Source organism: Anomaloglossus baeobatrachus, chromosome 1 (genome assembly GCF_048569485.1).
Source record: "Anomaloglossus baeobatrachus isolate aAnoBae1 chromosome 1, aAnoBae1.hap1, whole genome shotgun sequence".
NCBI lineage: Eukaryota > Metazoa > Chordata > Amphibia > Anura > Aromobatidae > Anomaloglossus > Anomaloglossus baeobatrachus.
Genome location: NC_134353.1, coordinates 301788816 through 301816674, shown reverse-complemented (window position 1 = coordinate 301816674; position 27859 = coordinate 301788816). Strand labels below are relative to the sequence as shown.

The window sequence follows — 27859 nt, the reverse complement described above, 5'->3', positions numbered from 1 at the left end:
CAAATATAATAATGAAAGTATGAGAAAAACACCAGTTCATAATGGATATATCTGTTACTGGCTGTTGAGGAGCTAAAAGCCACAAGTATCTGATGGTGCAACTGCAGAACCATATGATGAAAGGACTTTATACACATTACATAGAAGTAGGTAACTTTTCACTGTTGCAACGATACACGTTTTATTGAATACTGTTTAGGATATGTGCCCACAATAAGAACTCACTGCGTCTTGGACACAGTGAGTCCTGACCTGCGGGTCCTCGGGTCTCCTCTGCAGGTGAACGCAGGAGACCGCAGCTGCTCGCATCTACGATCAGGGTTCAGTGCGCTGCGGTCTCTTGCTTGTGTTCTCCCTACGGAGGACACATGCGAATCCGCAGCAAACAATTGACATGCTGCGGTCTGAGAAGACGCATCACAGGACAGTGTTTGCTGTGGAAACAACAAGTACAGTGGGCACGGGATTTCTAGAAATCCCATCAACTATGCTTGTACTGTACAACGCTGCATTTTGGTCGCAGCTGAAGCATGCTGTGTACAAGACGCTGCAAATACTGATCGTGGGCATGCACTCTTACACAAGACACATTTAATTTAACCCCTTCACGACCTTGGACGGATCTATCCGTCCAGGATCGTGTCCCGTTAAGCCCCGCCCCCTGCCGCGGGCAGGCGGCGTGGATCGGCACACATATCAGCTGTTTTCAACAGCTGACATGTGTGCCTCCTAGCCGCGGGTGGAATCTCTTCCACCCGCGGCCATTAACCCCTTAAATCTTGCTGCCAAAGTCTGGCAGCAAGATTTAAATGCGCGCGGCCATGTTTGTTACTTACCGCCGCCCCCACCGGAAGTCACGTGTGTTATCACGTGACTATCGGTGGTTGCCATCGTAGCACAGGGTCATGTGATGACGCCTGTTGCTATGATGTTTCACTTTCGTTTTCCCTCGGCCGAGAGCAGAGGGAAAACCAAAGTGACTGAATCTGCTGTTTACAGCTGTATTGCTGTGATCAGCAGATAGCGATCGGATTGCTGATTGCTATAGCCCCCTAGGGGAACTAGTAAAATAAAAAAAAGTAAAAAAAAAAAGTTTTAGAAAATAAAAAAAAAACAAAAAACCTAAAAGTTCAAATCACCCCCCTTTCCCCCCATTGAAAATTAAAGGGTTAAAAAATAAATAAATATACACATATTTGGTATCGCCGCATTCAGAAATGCCCGATCTATCAAAATATAAAATCAATTAATCTGATTGGTAAACGGCGTAGTGGCAAAAAAATTCCAAACGCCAAAATTACGTTTTTTGGTCGCCGCAAGTTTTACGCAAAATGCAATAACAGGCGATCAAAACGTAGCATCTGCGCAAAAATGGTACAATTATAAACGTCAGCTCGAGACGCAAAAAATAAGCCATCACTGAGCAATAGATCCCAAAAAATAAGAACGCTACGTGTTTCGGAAAATGGCGCAAAACGTGCGCCACTTTTATTGGACAAACTTGTGAATTTTTTTTAACCCCTTATATACAAGTAAACCTATACATGTTTGGTGTCTACAAACTCGCACCGACCTGAGGCATCACATAGATGCATCAGTTTTATTATAAAGTGAACACGGTGAATAAAATATCCCAAAAACTATTGTACGATCCCACTTTTTTTGCAATTTTTCCGCACTTGGAATTTTTTTGCCGTTTTCCAGTACACTATATGGTAAAACTTATGATTTCATTTAAAAGTACAACTCGTCCCGCAAAAAACAAGCCCTCATATGGCAAGATTGATGGAATAATAAAAAAGTTACGGCTCTCGGAAGAAAAGGAGCAAAAAACAAAAACGGAAAGTGCCCGGGGGCTGAAGGGGTTAATGGATTTCAGAAGATGGACCATAGTTTAACCATGACTATTGGGATGCATCATTGTTCAATTTCACCTGAGCGTCATTTATTATGCTTGAAATCGTCCATTTTCAGTAACTTTAACCTGATTCTAGACACATTAACGTTGCCACATATTTACCTCCGAGATCTTAAATCCTTTAGTGGTTTGTTATCTTTGGCTTTGTTGATCTGAGTGCTTATCATTTACACAAGAACTATCTTTCATCACAGGATACATCTTATAGATCAGTTTAATACTGAAATGGATATATTCATATTCCTTCTATCTACTAAAGCGGGTGGACTTGGAATTAATCTTACTTCAGCAAACGTAGTAATTCTTCATGACATTGACTGCAATCCTTACAATGACAAGCAGGCAGAAGATCGGTGCCACAGAGTTGGGCAGACAAGGTAAGGGCTTATTGTTTAGTGATATTATCTGTCTAGTCTAATGTTTAATGCGTTATTGTAAAACACTGATCGGATTCAGATTTGAAAATGTTGACATGGTGAATGAAAATATGTAATGCTTTGTGTAACCTTCTCTTGTACATTGATGTAAATTGGTGCTAGGAAGTTTGTGAGCCCTTCATAATGTTCAATAGATTTTACCTACTGCATAACTACATCAGATTTTCAAGTCCTGAGTAGATAATCAAATTAAACAAATGAGACAGATATTAGATGTAATTTTTTTAATGATAAAAAAATATTCAATATTCTGTTCGTAACAAGTTTCCAAACCTTTAGTATTAGCTGAAAATTTGTAGGTGAAATGAAGTTTATTGTGGGCACTCAGTAGGATGACATTCAGGTGTAAGTGGGCAACCTGTTTAACTTAATGAACTTTGACGTAATGGTACGTCAAAGGTAATGCCCCTGCCCGAGCCTGCATCTTTCCCCACACATGACAGCTGATTTAATCAGTTGTCGTGTGCCTCTAAAAGCTGCGAGTGGGAGGAAGACCCACACGTGGCTGTTAACCTGTTAAATCCCTCTGTCAATCTCTGATGAGTTAGCATTCATAGGAGGTTGTGATTTCTGCTTTAAAGAGCAGTGCTTTGCATAGCCCAAGCGATTGGACAATCTCAGCTTCAAGTCCTCTGAGGGGGCTATTAAATACAATACATAGTGGGTAAAGGTTTTTCAAAAAGATAAAGAACAGGGATCTATCAAAACCTGATTTTAAAGGGAACCTGTCACCAAGTTTTTCGTTACGAGCTGCGGCCAGCACCAGTGAGCCCTGATATACAGCATTCCATTGTAGTGCACATGTGCGGGCGGTCTTAATAATTTAATAATAATTTTATTCATTTATATAGCGCTATTAATTCCACAGCGCTTTACATACATTTGCAACACTGTCCCCATTGGGGCTCACAATCTAGAGTCCCTATCTGTATGTCTTTTGGAGTGTGGGAGGAAACCGGAGTACCCGGAGGAAACCCACGCAAACACGGGGAGAACATACAAACTCCTTGCAGATGGTGTCCTTGGTGGGATTTGAACCCAGGACCCCAGCGCTGCAAGGCTGCAGTGCTATCCACTGAGCCACCGTGCCGCCCGTCTTTGACCTTTCCTCGCGCCTGCATATTACAGTACTTTGCTCTGTCCTCATCAGGGCAGATCAAAGTGCACAGGAGCGCAATGGCGGCCTCTGCGGGGATGATGTAGGACGCGTCCTCCTCACGGGGCTATAACTGAGGACCACCATTACACAAGATGGAGGAGGCGCTGGACACGAGAGCAGCGATGCTCATCAGACCACCCTGCCCCCAGGTGAGTAAAATTAAAACCTTTTTTTTTACGTTCTACAGAGAAGCTTAGGCTCTTATATACAGTGTTCTGGAATGCGTATTATAAGAACTTACTGGTGGTGGCTGCAGCTTATAAGGAAAAAACCCGGTGACAGGTTTCCTTTAGCTCATGTTTGTGGAAGTATATCATGGCACAAACAGATTTCTCAGGACCTCAGAAGAATTGTTGATGCTCATCTGACTGTAAGAGGTTACAAAATGGTCGCTAAAATGTTTGGGCTCCACCAATCCACAGGGATATAGATTGCGTACAAATAGAGGAAATTCAGGAGCATTATCTTTCACGAGAGGGTTAGACCAGCAAATATCATGTTCTGCCCATCTGCAGCTTGCTAAAGATCACATGGAGGAGCCAGAAGGCTATTGGAACAATGTTCTGTGGACTGATTAGAGCACTATAGAGCTTTTGTTTAAGAAGAAATATGTTTGGAGAAAGAAAGAAAAACACAGCATTACAGCATAAAAACCACCGTGAGACCGTTCAGTGGTATCCTGTTTTGGCCTAGTTTTGTAGCATCTGGGCTAGGACGCCTGCTATCATTTATGAAACCGTGAATTCTAAATTATACTGACAAATTCTAAAGGAAAATGTCAGGATATATGCTCCTGATCTCAAAGGAATGTGCAGCATGCAGCAAAACAACCACCACCAAAACACAATTTGTTTTACAAAAGCATAGTTAAAGGGCATCTGCCACCCTTTTTTATGCTACCCCATCTGAGAACAACCTGATTTTAGGGGCAGAGGACCTGATTTCAGCAGTCTCTCTCACTGGGCTGTGTGCTGTAGTTTTGTAAAGTCACTTTATCTGCTGCAGAGCTACTGGTGCTCCAAATGCTGAGTTCTGTATAACCGTGCCAACAAAATTAACAGACTTCTGTGTACAGTGTGCATAGGCAGAAAGCTGCAAATCAGTGGTGGGTTAAAACATGAGTATGGAGGTTTACATGGCAGCAGGTGTACTAGTCTTTTAGTGATACTCTCCATCTGATAAAACAATGATTTTACAACAGCTACAGCAAGCAGCCCAGTAAGTGACTAAGCACTGGAATCAAGTTCTCGGCCTCAATAGCCTGCTACCTTCAGATTAGGTGGCAAAAACATGGTGACAGTATTTTTTTGTTTGTATTTTTTCTTGATTACAATTTTGTAATGGCCAAGTCAATGTCCTGACCTTAATCCTATTGTAGACGGACTTAAAGCCAACAGTTCAAGGGAGAAAATCCGCCAACATAGTAGAAATTAAGTGGTTTTGTAGGGAGAAACTGACTATAAAATTCTTCCAAGGCAAAATGCAGGACTAATCAGTTATTGTTGCACACTGTGTGCGCTCATACTAGATATGCAAAGCACAGGTTTACATAGTTTTGTTACTTAGACGTGATATTGGATCATTTTACTCCTTTAATAAAATGTCAGTCTATTTTTTTTGTCTCCTGTTCGACTTGTCTTTCTTGTACACTTCTCGGATTTCTGTGAAAAGTTGATATAGTTTTGAGTAATGTATGCAAACGTATAGAAAATTCTGAAGACTTCAAAAACTTTAATGCACCATTGTTTACACATGTATGCAGCGGTAGCGAGCTTTAATAAACTGCTTAGCTCCTGCTCCATTTGCTGGGACCCGTTCTCGCTCCAGTCTCAGCATTTTGACTCCTCAGAAGCCACAGTCAATAGTGACCTTGGAGTTTAACAGAGAAAAGCTGAGCTCTCTTGCTGGGTGCCAATGGGTCAGTAAGGCAAGCAGGCCCCTAAAATTGGCGTGTGTGTCTGCATACACCATAGCCATATTAGATCCCCGCAGAAGAATGGTCTAATAGGCAGGCGACCACTATAAGATTGACAGGCTTAAATATTGCACTGCACTACATAATGCAATGCACTTGGGCCCTGCCCTTTCACATGTTCAACAAATTAACAATTTTCAAACTTTAGTTATCCCTTTTAAGGGCTTGCTAACCTGAGCATATTATAAGGCTGAGTGCTATCTGATGTTTTATCGGATAGCACTTGGCCCAATGTTATACTGTGTGGCAGTGCCAACCAGCATCAGAAAAAATAATCGCTGCTTGCTGCAATTGACGTTGTATATCGGTTGACATGCAGCCATCTTATGGATGCATGTGAAACATCGGACAGCACTCTGATGTCATCTGAATGCTGTCCAATATGCACAAAAATAGACAATGAAGAGATTAAGTTCTCCGTCTTCTCGCCCACACTCCGATTTTCGCATGCAAGAGATTCGGACACAGTAAATGACACTCGGCTCAAGCTCTGATCAGGCTTTGGAGCTGATTATTAACATAATCGGCCCTATTCTCTCACATGAATCTACAGCCATGTAAGCAAGCCCTAATCCAGATAGTCACAATGCACAAAAAAAAGTTTTTCACCCACAGGTATTTCACAAAAATGTTGCTGTAGCATCAAATTTCTAACTTTTAGGCTATGTGCCCACAATCCGTCGACACCTCATCTAGGATACAGTGTCATCCCTCCTGAAGAGATGTGAGTGTTATCCATTGGAGAACGCAACTGCCTGTGCCCACGATCCATGTTTAGGCTGCTGCTAACTTTACCTCTATTCTACCTGCGGAGAACACAAGCGTCTCCACAACATAAATTGACATCCTACAGCTCAGGCAGTCACGCCACATGTCAGTTTACGCTACGGACAAAGGATGCACAGTGGGCATGAGATTTCTGAAAATCCCATCCACTGTGCTTGTACTGTACAATGCAGCGTTTTGGACGCAGCAAAAACTCTACATCTAAAATGCTGCAAACCCTAATCGTGGGCATGCCGCCTAAAAAGCTAGGATAGATAGATGTCAAACACATATATGATGTCCAACCCCCGTACATATTCTAAGCTTGCAGCCTTTAGTGACTTTCATGTGACACTAAAAGGTGGTTAGCCTTGTTTTTAAGCCCCCCAAAAATTAATTAAAAAAAAATGTGGGGGGTCCCCCTATTTTTGATACCCAGCCAGCTATGGTAAAGCAGACGGCTGCAGACCGCAGCTGGCTGATTTTAACTTGGCTGGTAATCCAAAACTGAGGTCACTCCATACTGTATTTTGAATTTACTTATAAATAATTAAAGTGGGGTCCCCTGCAAATTGGATCACAAGCCAAGTTGAAGCTGACAGCTGGTGTCTGGTATTCTCAGAGTGGGTAGGGCCATGTTTATTTGGCCCTCCATAGCCAAAAAAAAATAGCAGACCTCAGCCTCCCCAGAAGTGGCACATCCATTAGATACGCCAATCCTGGCGCTTCGCTCTGGCTCATCCCATTGCCCTGGTGCGGGGACAAACAGGGTAACATAAGGGATTGATACCAGCTGTGCCGTATCATCTGCCATCAAGCCCAGGGGTTGGTAAATTTGAGGCATCTATCAAATACTCTAATTACACGTATAATAATCCCCAATTATATGAAAATAATTTTTATTTTTATTCAAGTAAAAAATTTTTTACACCACACCATTTTGTGCATACTGACATTACACTGATCAATTGTCTTAAGCCAACTAAATGGCAACCCCTGATCTTGAATATCAAGAACAGGGTTTAGAATGAAATAGAAGACAAATTGATACAATTTAAACATATATAGCCAATTGCTGGTTCACAGAAGGACACAGAATGTATAAGCCAAACTTAACTCGGTAGCTCCCAATGTGACTATGCTGGCACGTTAGTGCTGATTCTGTGGTCACAGTCAGATATATTCATCCAGGAGTATCCACACAAGGCGTTGGAAAATAGGTCCTTTAATCAATGTAGTGAACGGCCAACCATTTCATATTTAATTTAAGACGTCTCCACCTCAACGCGTTTCCCCACACAGGCATGTGGTTCATCAGGAGGTTGTCAGATAGTACAATATGGGGTATGCAGGTCCATGGCGCCAGACAAACAGATCAGCAGCAATACTGTCTTGATGACATGCTCCCGTCCTCCAGGCGTCATGGACGCCTGGAGGACGGGAGCATGTCATCAAGACAGTATTGACTGGAGTGCTGCTGATCTGTTTGTCTGGCGCCATGGACCTGCATACCCCATATTGTACTATCTGACAACCTCCTGATGAACCACATGCCTGTGTGGGGAAACGCGTCGAGGTGGAGACGTCTTAAATTAATATGAAATGGTTGGCCGTTCACTACATTGATTAAAGGACCTATTTTCCAACGCCTTGTGTGGATACTCCTGGATGAATATATCTGACTGTGACCACAGAATCAGCACTAACGTGCCAGCATAGTCACATTGGGAGCTACCGAGTTAAGTTTGGCTTATACATTCTGTGTCCTGTGAACCAACAATTGGCTATATATGTTTAAATTGTATCAATTTGTCTTCTATTTCATTGTAAACCCTGTTCTTGATATTCAAGATCAGGGGTTGCCATTTAGTTGGCTTAAGACAATTGATCAGTGTAATGTCAGTATGCACAAAATGGTGTGGTGTAAAATTTTTTTTACTTGAATAAAAATAAAAATTATTTTCATATAATTGGGGATTATTATACGCGTAATTAGACTATTGTTATCCCCGGGGCCTTAGAGCTAAACAATTTTGGCATCTATCAAATACCCAACATTACTAATCCAGTCAGTAATAAAAAAAATAAAGACAAAAAAAATTTATTTGAAAAAACACTCCCCAACACATTACCAATTTCACCAATTTGCTGAAAAAAAAAATCCAGTACGCTGTCATCCATTTTGGAGTTTCCACGACAACAGTCTTCCAGGATATGGGGGGCAATCTCAGCGAACGTATCCACCCTGTTCTGGAAATGAAGGCACTCCATGTTAGGAGTGGGACTGCTGTGATCTCAGTTACTGCAGTCTCACTGCTCGCTGAGAGCTGGTTCTCTGAGCATCCATCCGCCATTTTTTTCATAAGACAAGGAGAGTGAGTGGCTGTGGGAGACTTGGCGCTGCAGGTGGTACTGGGAAGGACTTTTCTCTTTCATCTGACATGTCAGATGAAAGAGAAAGGAGAGGTGGAGGACAAATGCGGTGGGTGCACAACTCATGTACCCACTATTTTAGATGATCTGGGGGAGGGGGAGACTTTGGCCACACCGGGGGACTGGGGGAGGACATGTCTCTCTAATCTGTCATGCTTGTTCATGCCAGGTGGGAGATAAATTATTTTTTCACCAGCGTTGCATTGACTTTTACATGTGACCGGGAACTGAAAAAAAACGAACCGGATCGTGATCTCCAGAGTCTTGACTCTCGGCTACCCCCGTAGATTTGCCAACACTGCAGGGCATTATACCCAATAAAAAGCGCTGCTGAGGAATAGCGCCCTTAACTGCCACCGTTATAAGATGTATCGCAGTTAAGGGGTTAAACAATTGTAAAAATAAATCCATGGCACTCTAAGGCAAAGAAATCTATAAAAAGGGAAAACCCGTATGTTTTGATTACAAGCTTAATCATCGCACTGATTAAGATCCCTGTTTGTGATTGAAAAGCGTTGCGTTTCTCTTTTGAGTTGTTTTTTTTATTTTGAGTGATATAGATATTTTTACAATTGTTTAAACAAAACTTTGAAATTTTATGTAAGGAGCTGGAACCTAAACCCTTATCCTTTTTCTTACTCCTTGCAGGAGGTTGAGAGTCCTTAAGTAGAGGACCCTCAACCCCTTGCAGAGGCAGTCTTCTTGAAAAGAGCCATATGCATCACGAGGTACTCTTGCAACCATTTGAAGTCTTATCTAGGGAATCGATGGACCGACAAAAATTCTTTGACACCTAAATCCCTGAACATTCTTTCCTTTTTCAGCCAACTTTCTGTCTAAATGAGTCTTTTTCTGTAAGGTGGACCCCCAGGCTCACTGCTATCCATGTCTTACTACCTTGCTACTTTGCTCAGCATCACTTAAAACATTAACTTAGGGTCCCGTTACACGTAGCGATGTTCCAGCGATCCAGACAACGATACGACCTGGTCAGGATCGCTGGTATGTCGCTACATGGTCACTAGTGAGCTGCCAAACAGACAGATCTAATTACCGACGCAGCAATGATACGGCGATCCGTATAACGACCTCGGCGGTCGTTGGGACCCTGTCACACACCAGCTATTATGGCGTCAAACACAGCGATGCATGCTGCCCAACGGGACACAAACAATCAAAAAATGATCTAGGACATTCAGTTACGATCGGCGATATCACAGTGGGTGGCCGGTCGCTACTATGTGTCACACGTAGCGAGATCGCTCGCGCGTCACAACACCTGTGACGTTTCAGCGATCTCGCTAACAACATCACTGTGTGACGGGGGCTTTACAGACTCATGACATTTTTTTGAAAGTCTGCCTTTGAGTCTGTCAGCTCAGTATTCATGTGAGCAAGGATGGTTGACCTTAGGGAGATCAACATCCACTACTGCGGAGACACCATCACGTGTTTCTCAACGCAGTGATTCTAGAGCAATGCCCCTTGGGTAATATTCAAAGCAAGAAGGCCTGCGGAGACACCATCACATGTCTCAACGCTGGCAGGAAATTAGCCAGGTCTTTCACCGGGAAGGAACAACCACGGGAAGAGCAGTCTCCAGTCAAGGAGACCACCTATGCCAAACATGGTATCCATCCACAGACAACCGTTTCGGGGTATTTGCCCCTCATCAGTGTGGAGTAGGAATCTTCCTACTCCACACTGATGAGGGGCAAATACCCCAAAACGGCTGTCTGTGGATGGATACCATGTTTGGCATAGGTGGTCTTCTTGACTGGAGACTGCTCTTCCCGTGGTTGTTCCTTCCCAGTGAAAGACCTGGCTAGTTTCCTGCCAGCGTTGAGACATGTGATGGTGTCTCCGCAGGCCTTCTTGCTCTGAATATTACCCAGGGGGCATTGCTCTAGAATCACTGCGTTGAGAAACACGTGATGGTGTCTCCGCAGTGGTGGATGTTGATCTCCCTAAGGTCAACCATCCTTGCTCACATAGTCTTTTACTAGGCAATGCTCCCACTAGCCAGATTCCTACTCCACACTGATGAGGGGCAAATACCCCGAAACGGCTGTCTGTGGATGGATACCATGTTTGGCATAGGTGGTCTCCTTGACTGGAGACTGCTCTTCCCGTGGTTGTTCCTTCCCGGTGAAAGACCTGGCTAGTTTTCCTGCCAGCGTTGAGACATGTGATGGTGTCTCCGCAGGCCTTCTTGCTTTTAGCTCAGTATTCATGGCCAAGTGGGTCTCCAAAGCAGTTTCTGACTGTTTCCAAGCAACAGTGTTATGGCGCTCTGCACAAGAATTTGCTGACACAGCAAATCAGATTGTGCATACAGACAAGTTTCTTCTCAACATAATCCTACAAAAGACCTCCATAATTCCAAATTTCAGTATTGAATATTAAACTATATCAGTTATTTAGAAAATTATTTATTATTTCATACAAAATTTCACAAAATATTGCAAGAATGCAACAAGGACAGGGTAAGGTACAGAACCGTGCATAGATAAAAACCGCAATAATGTAGGGGGTGTGTACAAAATTTAGAGTCTGAGAAAAACATGAGTACATACATGATAATCGTTATAAATCTTCATTTTTTAACACATCAGAATATGGGTATGTAAATCGCAGAAAAATCAATTGTTAATAAAGTGCATCAATATAAATAACCCATTAAATGGTATGCATATATGCACCTAACCACACAGTCAGTATGACTACTCTATGACTCAAAATACCGCACTGACATGCAACAGAAATCACTGGCAAACCCTCAGGTAGCCAGTGTTCATCATACATAGAAAGAGAACCAGGCATCCAGGACCGGTACAGGGTTAAATAACCTACCCAGGAGCCACTGCAGACCCCGCACTCATACACACCACCCTGCACCTCGACGCGTTTCGCTATTGCTTCGTCGGGAGGTGCAGGTATGGTATGTGAGGCTGCTTATAATCCCAGAGTAAAGGACTCACCATCCTATTGCGGTGCGCCGCGATCCTCCAGTGGCCATCCCCCACTGAGTCCAGCGTCCCGGAACCGAGCGTGCGCATGTGCACGAACTCAGCACCTGATAGGTCGCCAGACAGAGAGGAGAAGAAAGAGACCAGAGCATCGCGCGCGCACAGGATAGAAGTCATAATCGCCATTTTTAAAGAAGGCTATAGAAAGGGCAAAGCCATTATGGAGAACCTGTGCACATATAGAAACTGCAAATAACGCAGGGGGGGTGTGTATAAAGTTCAGAGCCTGAGAAACCTGAGTACATGCATGACAATCATTATAAATCTTCATGATTTAGAGTATAGATTAACACCTCAAAATGTGGGTTTATAAGTCACAGAGAGATCAATTAGCAATAAAGTGCATCAGTATAAATAGTCAAATAAAACAATATATATATGTGCACCTAAGCACACAGTCAATATGACCACTCTGTGACCCAAAACACCACACCGACATGCACCAGAGCTCACTGACAGACCCTCAGGTGGCCAGTGTCCATCATACATAAAAAGAAGAACCATGTACCCAGGACCAGCGTGGGCTAGATAACCCACACAGTAACCACTTCAGACCCCGAGGTCATACACACCGCCCTGCCCCCAGAAGTAAAAACATCTGATATATTTCATTTAAAGTCCATGAGTTTAATTCATCCAATTCAGAAAAACACCAGATCAGGTAATCCAGCCTCCATGCAGTAGATAAATGATTAAATCCTTTTCCTAGATTTTCCAATATCCAGGGATACAAGCAGCCATGTCTAAAAAGGGTTTATATAAAAAAAAGAATAATTAAAACATATGGTGAGTAGGCAAACAACCAGAAATCCAAATACCCCCCTTAAAACACAGAACCATGAGCCAAGTTATATACTAGACCAAAAAGGGCTTGTAGCTGATGACATCATTAAGTCCCTTTTGGTTTGACAGTGTCGAGAATTGTTATCCATCGGGCTTCTCTTTGATATAATAAATTTTTAAAGTCTCCCCCTCTCGCCCCAAGATGGATCTTCTCTATGCCCCTGAATTTTAACATTCGCCAATTACAATCATGTTTGTCCTTAAAATGTTTTGGCATGTTTTTTAAGAGAAAAATTTCTTCGGGTTTTTGCATTTTTGACGTCCCGGATATGTTCCAACACTCGTACCCGAAATTCTCGGGTCGTCAGGCCGACATAAATTAATCCGCAAGGACAGATTGCCCAGTACACAATCCCAGAGGATCGGCAATTGATAGAATGTACTATTTTGTACGTATTTTCCCGAGATGAGTCCCAGAACTCCACCGCACTGTCCATCTGAGGACAGGCCCCACAGTCACCACAGGATCGAGATCCCCATCTTGGACCCCTACTTATCCCAAAGAAATTTTTCTGAATTCCAGGGGCATAGTGACTTCTTACAATCTGATCCTTTAAAGTTTTGGCTTTTTTAGGAGTGATTGCGGGCCGGGGGGTTAGTATGTTGGCAAGATCATAATCAGTAAGAAGCACCGACCAATACTTCCCGACAATGTCAGACATCTCCCTCCACTGTGCATGGTAGGGGGTAATGAAACGGGTGACATCCTCATCGCCACTCTTTCTACCATGTCTCAATAATACCTCACGTGGCGCATCCTTAGCTCTATCATAACCAGCCTGTATAGACTGCTCATGATAATGACGAGCCCTAAAACGTCTCTTTAGATCAATGGATTGTTTTTCAAACAAGGCATCATTGGAGCACACTCGACGAGCCCGCAAAAACTGTCCCGTCGGGACAGACCTAATCACCTGTTTAGGATGTAATGATTTTGCACTCAGGAATGAGTTCATTGCCGTTTCTTTACGGAAAATATCTGTGCACAAAGATCCATCGGTCCCTTTGAACACCCGTACATCCAAGTAATCGATCTTCTCACTGCTGTAAACATAAGTGAGGTGAATGTTGTTACTATTGACATTGAGTCGCCGCATAAAGACGTCCAGCTGACTGGACGTCTGGCGAACTCGCGATCTCGATGTTGTTAACATTACTGTGTGACGGGGGCTTTACAGACTCATGACATTTTTTTGAAAGTCTGCCTTTGAGTCTGTCAGCTCAGTCTTCATGGCCAACTGGGTCTCCAAAGCAGTTTCTGACTTTTTCCAAGCAACAGTGTTATGACGCTCTGCACAAGAATTTGCTGACATAGCCAATCAGATTGTGCATACAGACAAGTTTCTTCTCAAGCTGAATTTGTACTCTAAGCAATTAAGCCAAAAAAAATTTCTAGTTCTGCCCTTCCTAAGCTCTTGTTTTTGAGGCTAGATATGATTAAATTCTTTTTGAGGCTTCTAGAGAGGAGCACTTTTCTCCCACAATTTAGACCAAAATGTACCAACCAGAAGCGGTAGGCCCACCAATTTGCTTTAGCATGGTTCCCTGGAACTATGAGAAGTCATCTGCCCCTCTAGAGCAGTAAAGGCCATCCTTAAATCCAACTCGACCCTCGTAGCCAGCAGGCAGGTCCGCAAAATCCAGGACCATGTAGTCTTCCGCCGAATGACAGGTGATTTGTTGGGGCTGCCTTCTTAACTTCTGGGATGAGTGACTTCCCAAAGTTGAGGATGTCTTGGTCCGAGAGATAATCTCCTCTGGAAACGAGTTTTCTGTCACCCCTCATGACAAATTTCTGAGATCCCTCCTTCACTCTTTCTCCTTAGTTTACTGTTGCCATCTATCAAGCTCTTCTTTTCTCCGGTCAGGAAGATTTACATGCTTTTATTCAAATTTGTTTGTTCCCAAGAAAGACTGATCTGTTTGACTCATCTGGACTGGAAATGTTGCAATAAGGGAGTTCAACTTCAAAACTTAAAGATGGAATCACTGCCGTTTTCGTACTCGTTGGATATCCAGGTTATTTTAGCTTAATTTTCCCATATTTCCCCCTTCACCGGAGATGTTTTCCACTTTGCAGTTCCCCACTTTCGTTTTCAGTTTTTTCTTCCCTTTTGGGCTGCCCAAGACTCCGTGTATTCACTAAGGTCATGGCCTCCACCCTAGCCCTTTGGCATACCACAGGCATTGCAGGCATCACCTGTCTAAACAGCATCCTCATCATGGCTTCTCTATTTGAGAATCTGCAATGTCTGCAAATGGGCATGGAAACTCTCTCATTTCGGATCTATTAAAAAAAGGACAAAGTCTGCCCTAATCCACTCCCAGCAATCTCCTCTTTATAGGAAAGCCATTTATTGAGGCAAGAGTATTTATTTTGTAAGACAAGAATATATGCCTTAACAACAGTATGTGAACCCTCACGTGCTTTTCTACAGTCTCTTTTTGTTCCTGCATGAGGATTCTGGGGAAGATGGTTGCCTTCATAATGGCCATTTTCTTTGGTACATTTTCATACAAAACCCTTCATCATCCAATCTGATAATTCTTCACTCTCTGGATCTCTGTCAGCAGCTTCACCATGTTCAGCAGTTCCTCCTTTGGTGGATCCCTTCCCATGTGATTCGTCATAGCTGATCCTTTCTTCCCATTTACTGGCAAGTAGAGACCACAGATTCCAGTCTCTTTAGTTGCAGAGCAATATTTCTTCAATTCACTGTCCAGGGCTGCTTAAATGGTCACAAAACAAATCTATCCATCAACATCTTGCAACTCTGAGCAATTTGGTTGTCTCTTCAACACTAGAAGATAAGTTTATGGAGCCTAGTCAGCATTCAAAACGACAGTGCAATTCGCAAGGCATACATCAACCATCAAGCCAGAATTCGCAGCCATCTAGCCATGTTTGAGGTCTCTGAAATATACTTTTTAGCGATCACAGCAGATCATACAGTGAAGAAAATAATTATTTGATCTCTTACTGATTTTGTACGTTTTCCCACTGATAAAGACATGAACAGTCTATAGTTTTAAGGGTAGGTTTATTTTAACAGTGAGGGATCCAAAATAAAATCCAGAAAACCACATTGTAAAAATTATATAAATTTGCATTTTGCAGCGAAAAATAAGTATTTGATCTCTCTGGAAAACAAGACTTAATACATGGTAGAAAAACCCTAATTGGCAAACACAGCAGTCAGACTTTTTTGTAGTTGATGAGGTTTGCGCACATGTCAGCAGGAATTTTGGTCCACTTCTCTTTGCAGATTATCTCTAAATCCTTAAGATTTTGAGCCTGTTGTTTGGCAACTCGGAGCTTCGGCTCCCACCATACATATTCTATGGGATTAAGGTCTGGACACTGGCTACGCCACTCCTGACCTTAATGTGCTATATTTTGAGCCACTCTTTTGTTGCCTTGGCTGTATGTTTTGCGTCATTGTCGTGCTGGAAGATCCAGCCACGACCCATATTTATTGTCCTGGTGGAGGGAAGGAGGTTGTCACTCAGGATTTTATGTTACATGGCTCTATCCATTGTCCCATTGAGGCGGTGAAGTAGTCCTTTGCCCTTAGCAGAGAAACACCCATAAAACTTATTTCCACCTCCATACTTGACAGTGAGGATGGTGTTCTTTGGGTTATAGGCAGCATTTCTCTTCCTCCAAACACTGTGAGTTGAGTTAAGGCCAAATAGCTCTATTTTTGTCTCATCTGACCACAGCACCTTCTCCCAATCACTCTCAGAATCATTCAGGTGTGCATTTGCAAACTTCAGGTGGGCCTGCACATGCGCCATCTCGAGCAGTGGGACTTTGCGGGCACTGCAGGATTTTAATCCATTATGGCGTAATGTGTTACCAATGGTTTTCTTGGTGACAGTAGTCCCTGCAGCCCTGAGATCATTAAAGAGAACCAATAACCAGGATTTTCATATATAACCTAAAGCCAGTGCTATACTGGCACTATCAGGCTGAGTCTATACCTTCCTTTAGTGGTCAGCTCAGCTGTTTAGGTTAGTTATCCCCTCCCTCTATTAGAATTAGCATAAGCATTATATAATCGATGCAACTTTTCTCTTCCAGGACCTGTGGTGAGGTCATACCCATGTGACCAGAAGGGGCGGGACCTCAGCCAACAGCGGATATTAGGAAGCAACATTTTCTTATTGGCTGAGGCCTTGCCCCTTCTGGTCACATGGGTATGAACTCGCCACAGGTCCTGGAAGAAAAAAATTACATTGATTGTATAATATTTATGCTAATTCTAACAGGGGGAGGAGAAAAGTATTAATACCCCCCCCCCAGATATTATCTGCTCCTCAGCTGCTGTCACTCAAGAGGCTGACGATTTTATAAGCTTTACTTTCTTGGATTTCAAAACCTAAACATCCGAGCTGACCATTAAAGGTATGTAGAGAATCAGCCTGATAGTGCCAGTATAGCAATGGCTTTAGGTTATATACAAAAATCCTGGTGATTGGTTCCCTTTAACAAGTTACTCCCGTGTAGTTTTATTCTGATCTCTCACCTTTCTCATGATCCTGGATACCCCTTGAGCTGAGATTTTGCATGGTGTCCCAGATCGATGTCTGTTTATACTTATTTTGTATTTCTTCCATTTTCTTACTATTACATCAACAGTGGTCTCCTTCTCACCCAGCGTCTTTCTAATGGTTTTGTAGCCCATTCCAGACTTGTACACGTCTATGAAAGTTCTTTGGTCTTGCCCCTGTTGTAGAGGTTAGAGTCTGACTGAGTCTGTGGGCAGGAGGCTTTTATACAGGTGACCATTTAAGACAGCTGTCTTTTAATGCAAGTAACAAGTAAATTAGGAGCGTCTAAGTGGTCTGTAGGAGCGAGAACTCTTAATGGTTTGTAGAAAATAAAATACTTATTTCTCTCTTCAAAATGCAATACAATGTGATTTTTTTGGATTTTATTTTGGATATTTTGTCTCACTGTTAAAATTAACCTACCCTTAAAATTATAGACTGTTCATGTCTTTGTCAGTGGGCAAACTTACAAAATCAGCAAGGGATCAAATAATTATTTCCTTCACTATACTGTATACCTGCAATATATTGGGCCACCAATACCTCAGTCACAAGTAATTGTTAGCAGGGAAGTGGTTCCTTCATTCGGATAGCTTTTGTAAGATTTATCTATGATTGGGTACATACTAGACATAGTTCCCGTATTTATGTTCAGGTCTCGATCTTCTCGCAATCACTTCCTATGCTCAAGTGATCCCATGGTCTTATTTTCTCCTTGCGTATATTTTTTCCCCACTTCCATTGCTCTAAAAGCTTCTTGAATGATTAAGGCGTTAAGTGTTCGTCATCCTCAAAGCTCCAGATTTGGCGCAGTAGTTCCTGGTATACAGATATAACCAACCTTGTCGCAGACATCCCTTGTGGTCTCCCAGATATGTCAAACCTGCTTTCCTAGGTTCTACTTTTCCACCTGAGTTCACGGTCGCTGAATTTGAGGCATGGCTGTTGAGGTCTCTGGCCTCTCTGATCAGGAATTAAAGACCATGATCAAAAACAGAACCCCTCTTTGTCTCCCATATATAATCACACCTGTAAGCCTTTTTTTTTTTTTTTTCTTCTTCAATGGGGGCAAAGCCAACCAGCTCGCTTCCTTCCTGCAGTCTGGTTTAGAGGTGGGTAAGGTCCTCAGCTTACTGAAGGGGTAGGTCTTTTTTGTTCATTCTTTTCAGAAGAACCTGGCCTCCAGAATCTTGTATCAAGAACATCCTCCATGGTTTTGCCTAATTGACACTGCTCTACCAGCACCAGTGGCCCCGTAAAATATTGCCCTGGTACTAATGGGCTGTACAGTCTTCTCCATTCAAGGCTTTCAAAGAAGCCTGCCTGCAAATGATTTTTTTTTTTTGTAAGGTGGTCTTCTGGTAGAGATTAGTTCCATCAGAAGATTCTCTGAACTGGCTGCTCTGTGTAGCTCACCTTTTTTCTGTGTTCCACAAGGTGGTTTTGCGGCTGGTATCCGATTTCTAGCCAAGCTGGATTCTCTCTTTTACCACAATGTGTGGATAGCCCTAACTTCTTTCTGCCCTTCCTTGTCTCATCGTAAAGAGAGATCCCTCTAAAAAGATGGACATGCTCAGCACCATCTGTTTCTACATGCCTATTATGGTTCCCTTTAGACACTCTGATGCTTGTCATCCCAGATTGTGTTAACAAAGGTGTCTCTGCCAGTGAAGCAACAATTTTTTGCAAAATATCATCTGCCGTTTTGGAAGCTTATCAGGTGAAAGTCACAGTTCTCCCATATGAGGTCACAGGCCACTTGATACAAGTAGTCAGTGCTTTCTTGGCAGTACAGCATCATGTGTTGGCTCTGCATGGCCTGACTTGGTCTTCAGTTCATTTGTTCTCCAAGTTCAACAGAGTACACACACTTTTGCTTCAGCAGATGCACATGTCTGCAGGAATGTGGTGCAGGCCGCAGTCACTCGGAAATTATTCTGAGGGAATACCATTCACTTTGGGATGTCCCATTGGTCCTTCCCATCCCACACCTTGTCATTGGTAGACATAGTGGAAACAGCCCTTTCAGCATGGAGTTTGAGAGTGGGGAAAGTAAGCAAGATATGATGATGGAGTACATTATAAAGAGTCATAACTTTGCAAAGACTAAAAAAAAAAATTTGTTTAGTTACGTTTTAATCCCTTAACACAAAATCCCATTCATTACAGTGATTAGTTTAAATGAAAAAAGTGGTACGGGTCTTTTCAAGTGGTGGCACAAGCCAAAAGTATGGTTTCTCCTATGGACAAGAAAAAAAATTGGACAAGTTTGGTATTAGTGGAATCGTACTGACCTACAGAATCGAGATTCAGAGTAATTTTTATGACTCAATGAGCGCAGTTAAAACAAAACCCAAAAAACAATTGCATTATTTTATTTTTTACAATTTCCCTGGACTTGTTAAAATTCTTCACCCAGTTTCCAGTGTATTGACTGTATAGAAGAATGGTGTCATTCAAAACTGCAACTTATCCCTCAAAAAAAAAAAGCCCTCATAAGACTATAGTGGAAAACTTAAAAATGTGAGGAAGTCCAAAGAAAATATGGTCAATGAAATAATTGTATGGCCATATAGAGTAGAATGCTTAGCTGGTACAAAAATTGGGTCATGAGTTTGTTTTTTTTCCTTCAAGGGAAGTGACTGTTACCCGACTGATCGGCAAAGGAACAATTGAGGAGTCAATGTTAAAAATTAGTCAGCAGAAGTTAAGACTGGAGCAAGATATGACCACCTCAGATACAGGTATGATATTGCTGATCCGTACTTTTTTTTTTTTTTATGTTTACATTTTATATAGTAAAGTTTATACTCTAGCATCAACTGCACAACAGTACATCTCAAAAATCAGTACACCCCTCACATTTGTGAATATTTTATTGTATCTTTTCATGGGACAACACTAAAGATATGACACTTTAATACAATGTAATGTACAATTTGAATCACAGTGTAAATTTGGTGTGCCCTCTAAATAGATCAACCCCTAGCCATTAATGTCTAAATTGCTGGCAACAAAAGTGAGTACGCCTCTAAGTGAAAATGGCCAGATTATGCCTAATTATCCATTTTCCGTCACCGGTGTCATGTGACTCATTAGTGTTACAAGGTCTCATTTGTGAATGGGGAGTAGGTATGTTAAATTTGGTATTTTCCACACATACACTCGCATACTGGTTCCAGGAATTTTAACAAAGCATCTCATGGGCAAGAATTCTCTGAGAATCTGGGGAAAAAAAATTTTGCTCCACATATAGATGGCCTAGGCTATAAGAAGATTGCTAACACCCTGAAACTGAGCTGCAGCACAGTGGCCAAGACCATACAGCAGTTTAACAAGTCAGGTTCCACTCAGAACAGGCCTTGCCATGGTCAACCAAAGAAGTTAAGTGGACGTGCTTATGGTCATAACCAGAGGTTGTCTTTTCAAAATAGCATTAGTGCTGCCAGCATTGCTACAAGAGGTTAAATGGATGAGGGGGTCAGCGAGTCTGTGCTCAGACAATACATTGCACACTGCATGAAACTGGTCTGCAAGTCTATTGTCCCAGAAAGAAGCCTCTTCTAAACATAATGCACAAGAAATTTTGCAGTTTGCTGAAGACAAGCAGAATAAGGAACCATGTCCTATGGTCTGATGAGACTAAGATTAACTTACTTGGTTCACATGATGTCAGGGGGGTGTGACAGCAACTAGGTTAGAAGTACAAAACATGTATGTCTTGTCTACAGTCAAGCATGGTGGTAGGAGTGTCATGACTAGAGGCTGCATGAGTGCTGCCGGCTGTGGGGAGCTACAGTTCATTGAGGGAAGCATGAATGCCAACATGTACTGTAACATACTGAAACAGACCATTATCTCCTGTCTTTGGATACTGGGCCGCAGGGCAGTATTCCAATACTATAACAACCACAAATACACCTCCAAGACCACCACTGCCTAGCTAAAGAAACTGAGGGTAAAGGTGTTAGACTGGCCAAGCAGCTCTCCAGACCTTAACCCTAATGAGCATCTGTGGGACACTCAAATGGAAGGTGGAGGAGCGCAATGTCTCTAACATCCAACAGCTCCGCAATATCGTCATGGAGCAGTGGAAGAGTATTCCAGTGGCTTCTGTAAAGCTCTAGTGTACTCCATGCCCAACAGTGTTAAGGCAGTGTTTGAAAATAATTGTGGAGACTTTGGACACAATTTAGCCATTTTCACTTAGGGGTGTACTCACTTTGGTTGCCAGTGGTTTAGACCTTAATGGCTGCATTGTGTTATTTAGCAGACAAGAAGAAACAGGATTTTTCAAAAATGAATGTGCACATCGGATATAAAATTAGCTAATTTTATTGTATCCATAACACACACATTAAAAACAATTAAAAAACAATGTACACAGCTGACAAACCTATATACAATATATTTGGATAATCCCAAAAAAGCACTACCCTAGGCAAAGAGGCTCACATGAAAAACTAGCAATCAAAAACAGGGCCCTTAAGGCCAGTAGAAAAAATCGTATCCCATATAATATCAACACTTGCAGCTTACAAGGTGTAATATACCATATGTGAAAAGGTTGCAAAAGATCTTGACCAGAGCGCACACAATAGCCCTTAAGCCTGGAAGGAGACTATTGTAGACAACAGTCTAAACACTCATAACTGTATGTAACAATATATCTACATAGCCCCTCTAGGTATGGTGCGGCAAAATCAACCAAGGAGGGTATCCCTAAAATGCAGAGTGCAGCGTATATAGATGGTACAGCGAGTAGGACATGAGCCCAATAGAGCCAGAAAATCAAGGTAAAGGACCAGCTGAGCACAAAAATGTGTACCAACAGGAGCTTAACATACCAAGTAAAGAATAGTGAGCAGGGAAGGTGGAATCCAATAAGGCAGGGCAGTCAGCTGTAAAAGCAGCCCGGCAGCTTGTGTTATTTAGAGGGCACACAAAATTTACACGGTTACATTTACATTGTATCAAAGTTTCATATTTTCAGATAAAATATTCTCAAAAAATGTAAGGGGTGTACTCACTTTTATGATATACTGTTAAAGGAGCTAAGGCTGAACACGAATTGAGCCTTGCAAAAGAGGCAAAGAGTAAGGTAAAAAGGTTTTGGGGATATGTTAAAAGCAAAAGAAAAGTGGAGGAGACCATTGGAGTCCTGAAGAATGAAAAAGGTGAAACTGTCAAGTTCAAGGAAACCAAGTCACCAGGTCCAGATGATTTACACCCTAGAGTCTTGAAAGAGATAGCTGAGAAAATAATAGTACCGCTTGCCGTAATCTTCAATAAGTCATGGGAAAGAGGAGTGGTCCCTCTAGATAGGGAAAACATTTGCTGCTTTCCAATCTACAAAAAGGGGAAAAAGGAGGATCCAGAGAATTACCGGCCAGTAAGCCTGACTTCCATAGCAGGAAAATTATTCAAGCAAATTGTCAGAGTACATGTACTTGGGTACCTGGATGGGAAGGCATTAATTATGGCCAATAAATCTTCTCAGACCAACCTGATTTCCTTCTACAACAAAGTCACTGAATGGTTGGAGCAGGGGAATGTCGTGGATATATAGTATACCTTGACTTAAATAAAGCATTCAATAAGGTATCACCTATCATTCTCATTGAAAAAAATTATCAAATGCGGATCTACAAAAATCAGATGGATTCACCACTGGCTTAATGATCGTGTACAACGACTATTACTATATGGCTACACATCAAACTGGTGGAAAGTTAAAAGCGGGGTTCCACAAGGTTCTGTCCTGAGCCCAGTACTGTTTAATGTCTTTATAAATGATATGGACAACAGAAGAACTTCTAAAATTCGCAGATGATACTAAGATATGAGGAGCCAACACTAGAGTGGAAAGAGAGCGTATTCAAAAGGATCTAGGCACACTTTAACAATTGGACGAAGCAAACAGAATGGTGTTTAACAGTGACAAATGCAAAGTCCTACATCTGAGTAATAGAAATGTAAAAAGCATATACAGTGTGTCCACCCATATCCTGTCCACTGGAACGGTGTCGATTCGTATTGAATTGATGATGCCCTACAACTTTATTATTCGCTTTGTTTTCTCTATCTCGTTCCGTTTTCGAGATAAAAATGCTAACTCCGTTGTTTTTCACCAGGTGGCGCTATAGGTGGTTTAATTGCGTAGCGCATGGATACTTTACTATACCTAGACACCACTTCTTTGCCTCTAGCTGCCGCCGTTCTCAGGTTAATGGCGGTGGACTGGATATGGGTGGACATACTGTATAGTATGGGAGGAAAATAATTAGGTGATAGTACTGGGGAAGAGGACTTGGGCATTATAGTTTATCCCAGATTCAACATGAACGAACAGTGTGGTGCTGCAGCTAAAAAGAACAAAATTCTAGGATGTATCAAGACAAGTATTGAATCTAGATCGAGAGAGGCTGTTATTCCCCTATACTCTGCCCTGGTCAGACCCCACCTGGAATACTGTGTACAGTTCTGGGCGCCCCAATTCAAGAAGGACATCGATATATTACAGCAAGTCCAGAGAAGAGAAACCAAGATTGTAGAAGGTCTGCAAACCATGTCCTATGAAGACCAGCTAAAAGAACTGGGATTGTTTAGTTTGCAAAAGAGAAGGCTGAAAGGAGATTTAATAGTGGTCTACAAATATCTGAGAGGTAGTCACAGTGCAGAGAAAATCCTATTCTCATTAGCACAAGGAAGTATAAGAAGCAATGGGATGAAACAAAAAGGAAGGAGATTCAGATTAGATATTGTGAAAACCTTTCTGATAGTGAAGGCAGTCAGAGAGTGAAACAGGCTACCGTGGGAGTTAAGGCCCAGTCACACACAACGACTTACCAGCGATCCCAAAAACGATGCGACCTGATAGGGATCGCTGGTAAGTCGCTGGGAGGTCGCTGGTGAGATGTCACACAGTCAGACCTTACCAACGATGCAGGAACAATACAGGTCGCAGTAGCGACCTGTATAACGATCTCGGCGGTCATTGGGACCCTGTCACACAGTGTCAAAAACAGTGATGTGTCCTGCCCAGCAGGACATCGCCTTTGAAGAAAATGGCCTGGACCACTCGGCAACGACCGGCGACCTCACAGCAGGGGCTTGATCGATGGCAGATATCGCTAACGGGATCGCTACTGCGTCACAGAAACCGTGACTCGCTAGCGATCTCGTTATGTGTGACGGTACCTTTAGTGAGCTCTCAATCAATGGAAATCTTCAAGCGGAAACTAGATGAGCATATAGCTGGGATGATGTAGATAAACCTACACTTGCAGAGAGGTGGACCTGTTGAGGTCCCTTCCAAGACTCTTACCATTCTATAAAATCTATCCTCCAACTTAACCTACTGTATGTGTATTTATCGATGAGCTTGATGCCTGCATGGAGTCTATACAGTGCCTTGTGAAAGTATTTGGCCCGTTGAATTTTTCAATCTTTTCCCCCATTTCAGGATTAAAACATAAAGATAAAAATGTTAATGTTCTGGTGAAGAATCAACCAGTGGGACACAATTGTGAAGTTGAACGAAATTTATTGCTTATTTTAAACTTTTTAAAAAAATAAATAACTGAAAAGTGGAGTGTGCAATATTATTCGTTCCCTTTAAGTTAATACTTTGTAGCGCCACCTTTTGCTGCGATTACAGCTGCAAGTCGCTTGGGGTATGTGTCTATCAGTTTTGCACATCGAGAGACTGAAATTCTTGCCAATTCTTCCTTTGCAAATAGCTCAAGTTGAGTGAGGTTGGATGGAGAGCGTTTGTGAACAGCAGTTTTCAGCTCTTTCCACAGATGCTCGATTGGATTCAGGTCTGGACTTTGACTTGGCCATTCTAACACCTGGATACGTTTATTTGTGAACCATTCCATTGTAGATTTTGCTTTGTTTGGGATCATTGTCTTGTTGGAAGACAAATCTTCGTCCCATTCTCAGGTCTTTTGCAGACTCCAACAGGTTTTCTTCAAGAATAGTCCTGTATTTGGCTCCATCCATCTTCCCATCAGTTTTAACCATATTCCCTGTCCCTGCTGAAGAAAAGCAGGCCCAAACCATAATACTGCCACCACCATGTTTGACAGTGGGGATGGTGTGTTCAGGGTGATGAGCTGTGTTGCTTTTATGCGAAACATATTGTTTGGCATTGTACCCAAATAGTTCGATTTTGGTTTAGTCTGACCAGAGCACCTTCTTCCACATGTTTGGTGCGTCTCCCAAGTGGCTTGTGGCAAACTTAAAACAACACTTTTTATGGATATCTTTTGAGAAATGGCTTTCTCCTTGCCACTCTTCCATAAAGGCCAGATTTGTGCAGTGTACAACTGATTGTTGTCCTATGGACAGATTCTCCCACCTCAGCTGTAGATCTCTGCAGTTTATCCAGAGTGATCATTGGCCTCTTGGCTGCATCTGTGATCAGTCTTCTCCTTGTTTGAGGTGAAAGTTTGGATGGACGACCGGGTCTTGGTAGATTTTCAGTGGTATGATACTCCTTCCAATACAATATGATCGCTTGCACAGTGCTCCTTGGGATGTTTAAAGTTTTGGAAATCTTTTTGTAAAATCCCGCTTTAAACGTCTCCATAACAGTATCATGGACCTGCCTGTTGTGTTCCTTGGTCTTCATGATGCTCTCTGTGCTTTAACCAGAACACTGAGCCTATCACAGAGCAGGTGCATTTATACAGAGACTTGATTACACACAGGGGGCTTATATTTATCATCATCAGTCATTTAGGACAACAATGGATCATTCGGAGATCCTCAATGAACTTCTGGAGTGAGTTTGCTGCACTGAAAGTAAAGGGGACGAATAATATTGCACGCCCCATTTTTCAGTTATTTATTTTTTTAAGAAGTTTAAAATAAGCAATAAATTTTGTTCAACTTCACAATTGTGTCCCACTTGTTGTTGATTCTTCACCATAACATTACATTTTTTTAATTCTTTATGTTTGAAGACTGAAATGTGGGAAAAGGTTGAAAAATTCAAGGGGGCCGAATACTTTCGCAAGGCACTGTAGATTTATTCATTCATTGTATTAAAGGAGTTGTATACCTCATAAAAAAAACAATTGTCAAGCTTTGTGAATTTGAGCAGTATAAGGGTGCGTGCTCACGATCAGTGTTTGCAGTGTTTTGGACACAGCATGCTTCAGCTGCATCCAAAACGCTGCGTTGTACAGTACAAGCATAGTGGATGGGATGTCTAGAAATCCCGTGCCCACTGTGCTTGTTTTTTCCGCAGCAAACACTGACCTGCGGTGCGTCTTTCCAGACCACAGCATGTCAATTGTCTGCTGTGGATGCGTCCTCCATAGGGAGAACACAAGCAAGAGACTACAGCGCACTGAACCCTGATCATGGGTACAAGCAGCTGCGGTCTCCTGCGGAGGAGACTCATGGACCCACAGGTCAGGACCTGCTGCCTCCAGAACTCAGTGAGTCCTGATCGTGGGCACATATCCTAAAATGTATATACAGTTAGGATTCAGCTCCACTTGACAGCTTTAGATTACTTGTGGTCACATGCCAAATACAGTTTTCAAATTGACGATTGTTTAAACTGCCAAGCGAAGCCGAATCCTAACCTTTGTACGATTCACATCGCTAGGCTGTGGCAAGCTGTGAGGTTAGCCAATAATGTTATCGGATAAATAGCCGTTTTTTATAGTAAGTTTCAGTGAACGCTATGGTGTCTAATATACTGAGTACTTGATATCACCAGAAGTTGCATGGCCAATGTAGGATTATCAAGGGTTTGACCTAGTAATGCAATATACATTTTGACTGGATGATTTTGAATTCCTGAACCATCAGCTCCAAGATAAATAAAATTGTAGCACTTTGTAAAAAAAATTCAATGTAACTTTTTTTCCTTTTTAGTATGTAATTATCATATTTTCTTATTTGCCTAGGAGATGAAGGAAACATACCTCTGGACATGGCAACACTTCTAAAAGCATCACTAGGTCTTTAACAAGACCTATATTGTGCGCTTATTTCTGAAAATGCAGTTAAAGCTCTTGGTTTTATACGGTCTTTAGGACTTTGAACACCTGTACAGATTTTCTCAATTTCATACAAGAACAGCTGCTATGAATTTCCATAAGTCTCATACATTTGATGTCACACAAATGACATGGAGTGTGTCACACCCGCAGCAGTTGAATAAACAGGATTGAAATTTAAAAACAAAAACATTAATATGAGAATTTGATGTTTGTAACAATGAGTTCATTAGTTCTTTAGATGTCAGTATTTTTGTATTATATAATTTCCCTACCTCTTTAATGCTGTCTTCTCATGTATAAGTATATTTTATTTTATGTTTTGTTGTTACGTTTCTTCAGTTAATTTCTATGCCATTGACTGACTGTATTTTGATGTTTTTTTTTTTTTTACTCTGCAAAAAAATAAAATATTTCCAAAGTCCTCTGTATACTTCAGTAAGTTTTTGCACATATATATTATTTTCTTTTTCAAATTCTCTATTAGTTTTAATAACAATACCATGTAGACTCACAATATAATTGAGCATGTATATTATTTATTGTTTTTTTTTTCAGTGTAATACTAAGGATATTGGCTGAAAATAACTATGACCAGTATTTTCTTAAGAGTAAAATGCAACACATGTATCTTTGCCTGTTTGTGTCAGAAAAACAAATCTATATATATTTTGAGTTAATGTAAATTGTAGATTTTTACTATAACAGCTTCTGACCATTTGCT

The 27859-nt window shown here is 41.8% G+C and overlaps 1 protein-coding gene across 2 annotated transcripts in view; it reads left to right on the top strand.

Moving 5' to 3' along the window:
• The window catches only part of SMARCAD1 (SNF2 related chromatin remodeling ATPase with DExD box 1), a 194154-nt gene extending 166595 nt beyond the window's left edge, over positions 1 to 27559 (top strand). For both annotated transcript variants that reach the window (XM_075351068.1, XM_075351074.1), the window contains 3 exons: positions 2113 to 2295; positions 19748 to 19857; positions 27043 to 27559. In XM_075351068.1, the coding sequence (XP_075207183.1) occupies positions 2113 to 2295; positions 19748 to 19857; positions 27043 to 27104 (355 nt within the window). In that variant the 3' untranslated portion in view covers positions 27105 to 27559. The remainder of the gene's footprint in view (positions 1 to 2112; positions 2296 to 19747; positions 19858 to 27042) is intronic.
• The last annotated feature ends 300 nt before the right edge of the window (positions 27560 to 27859 follow it).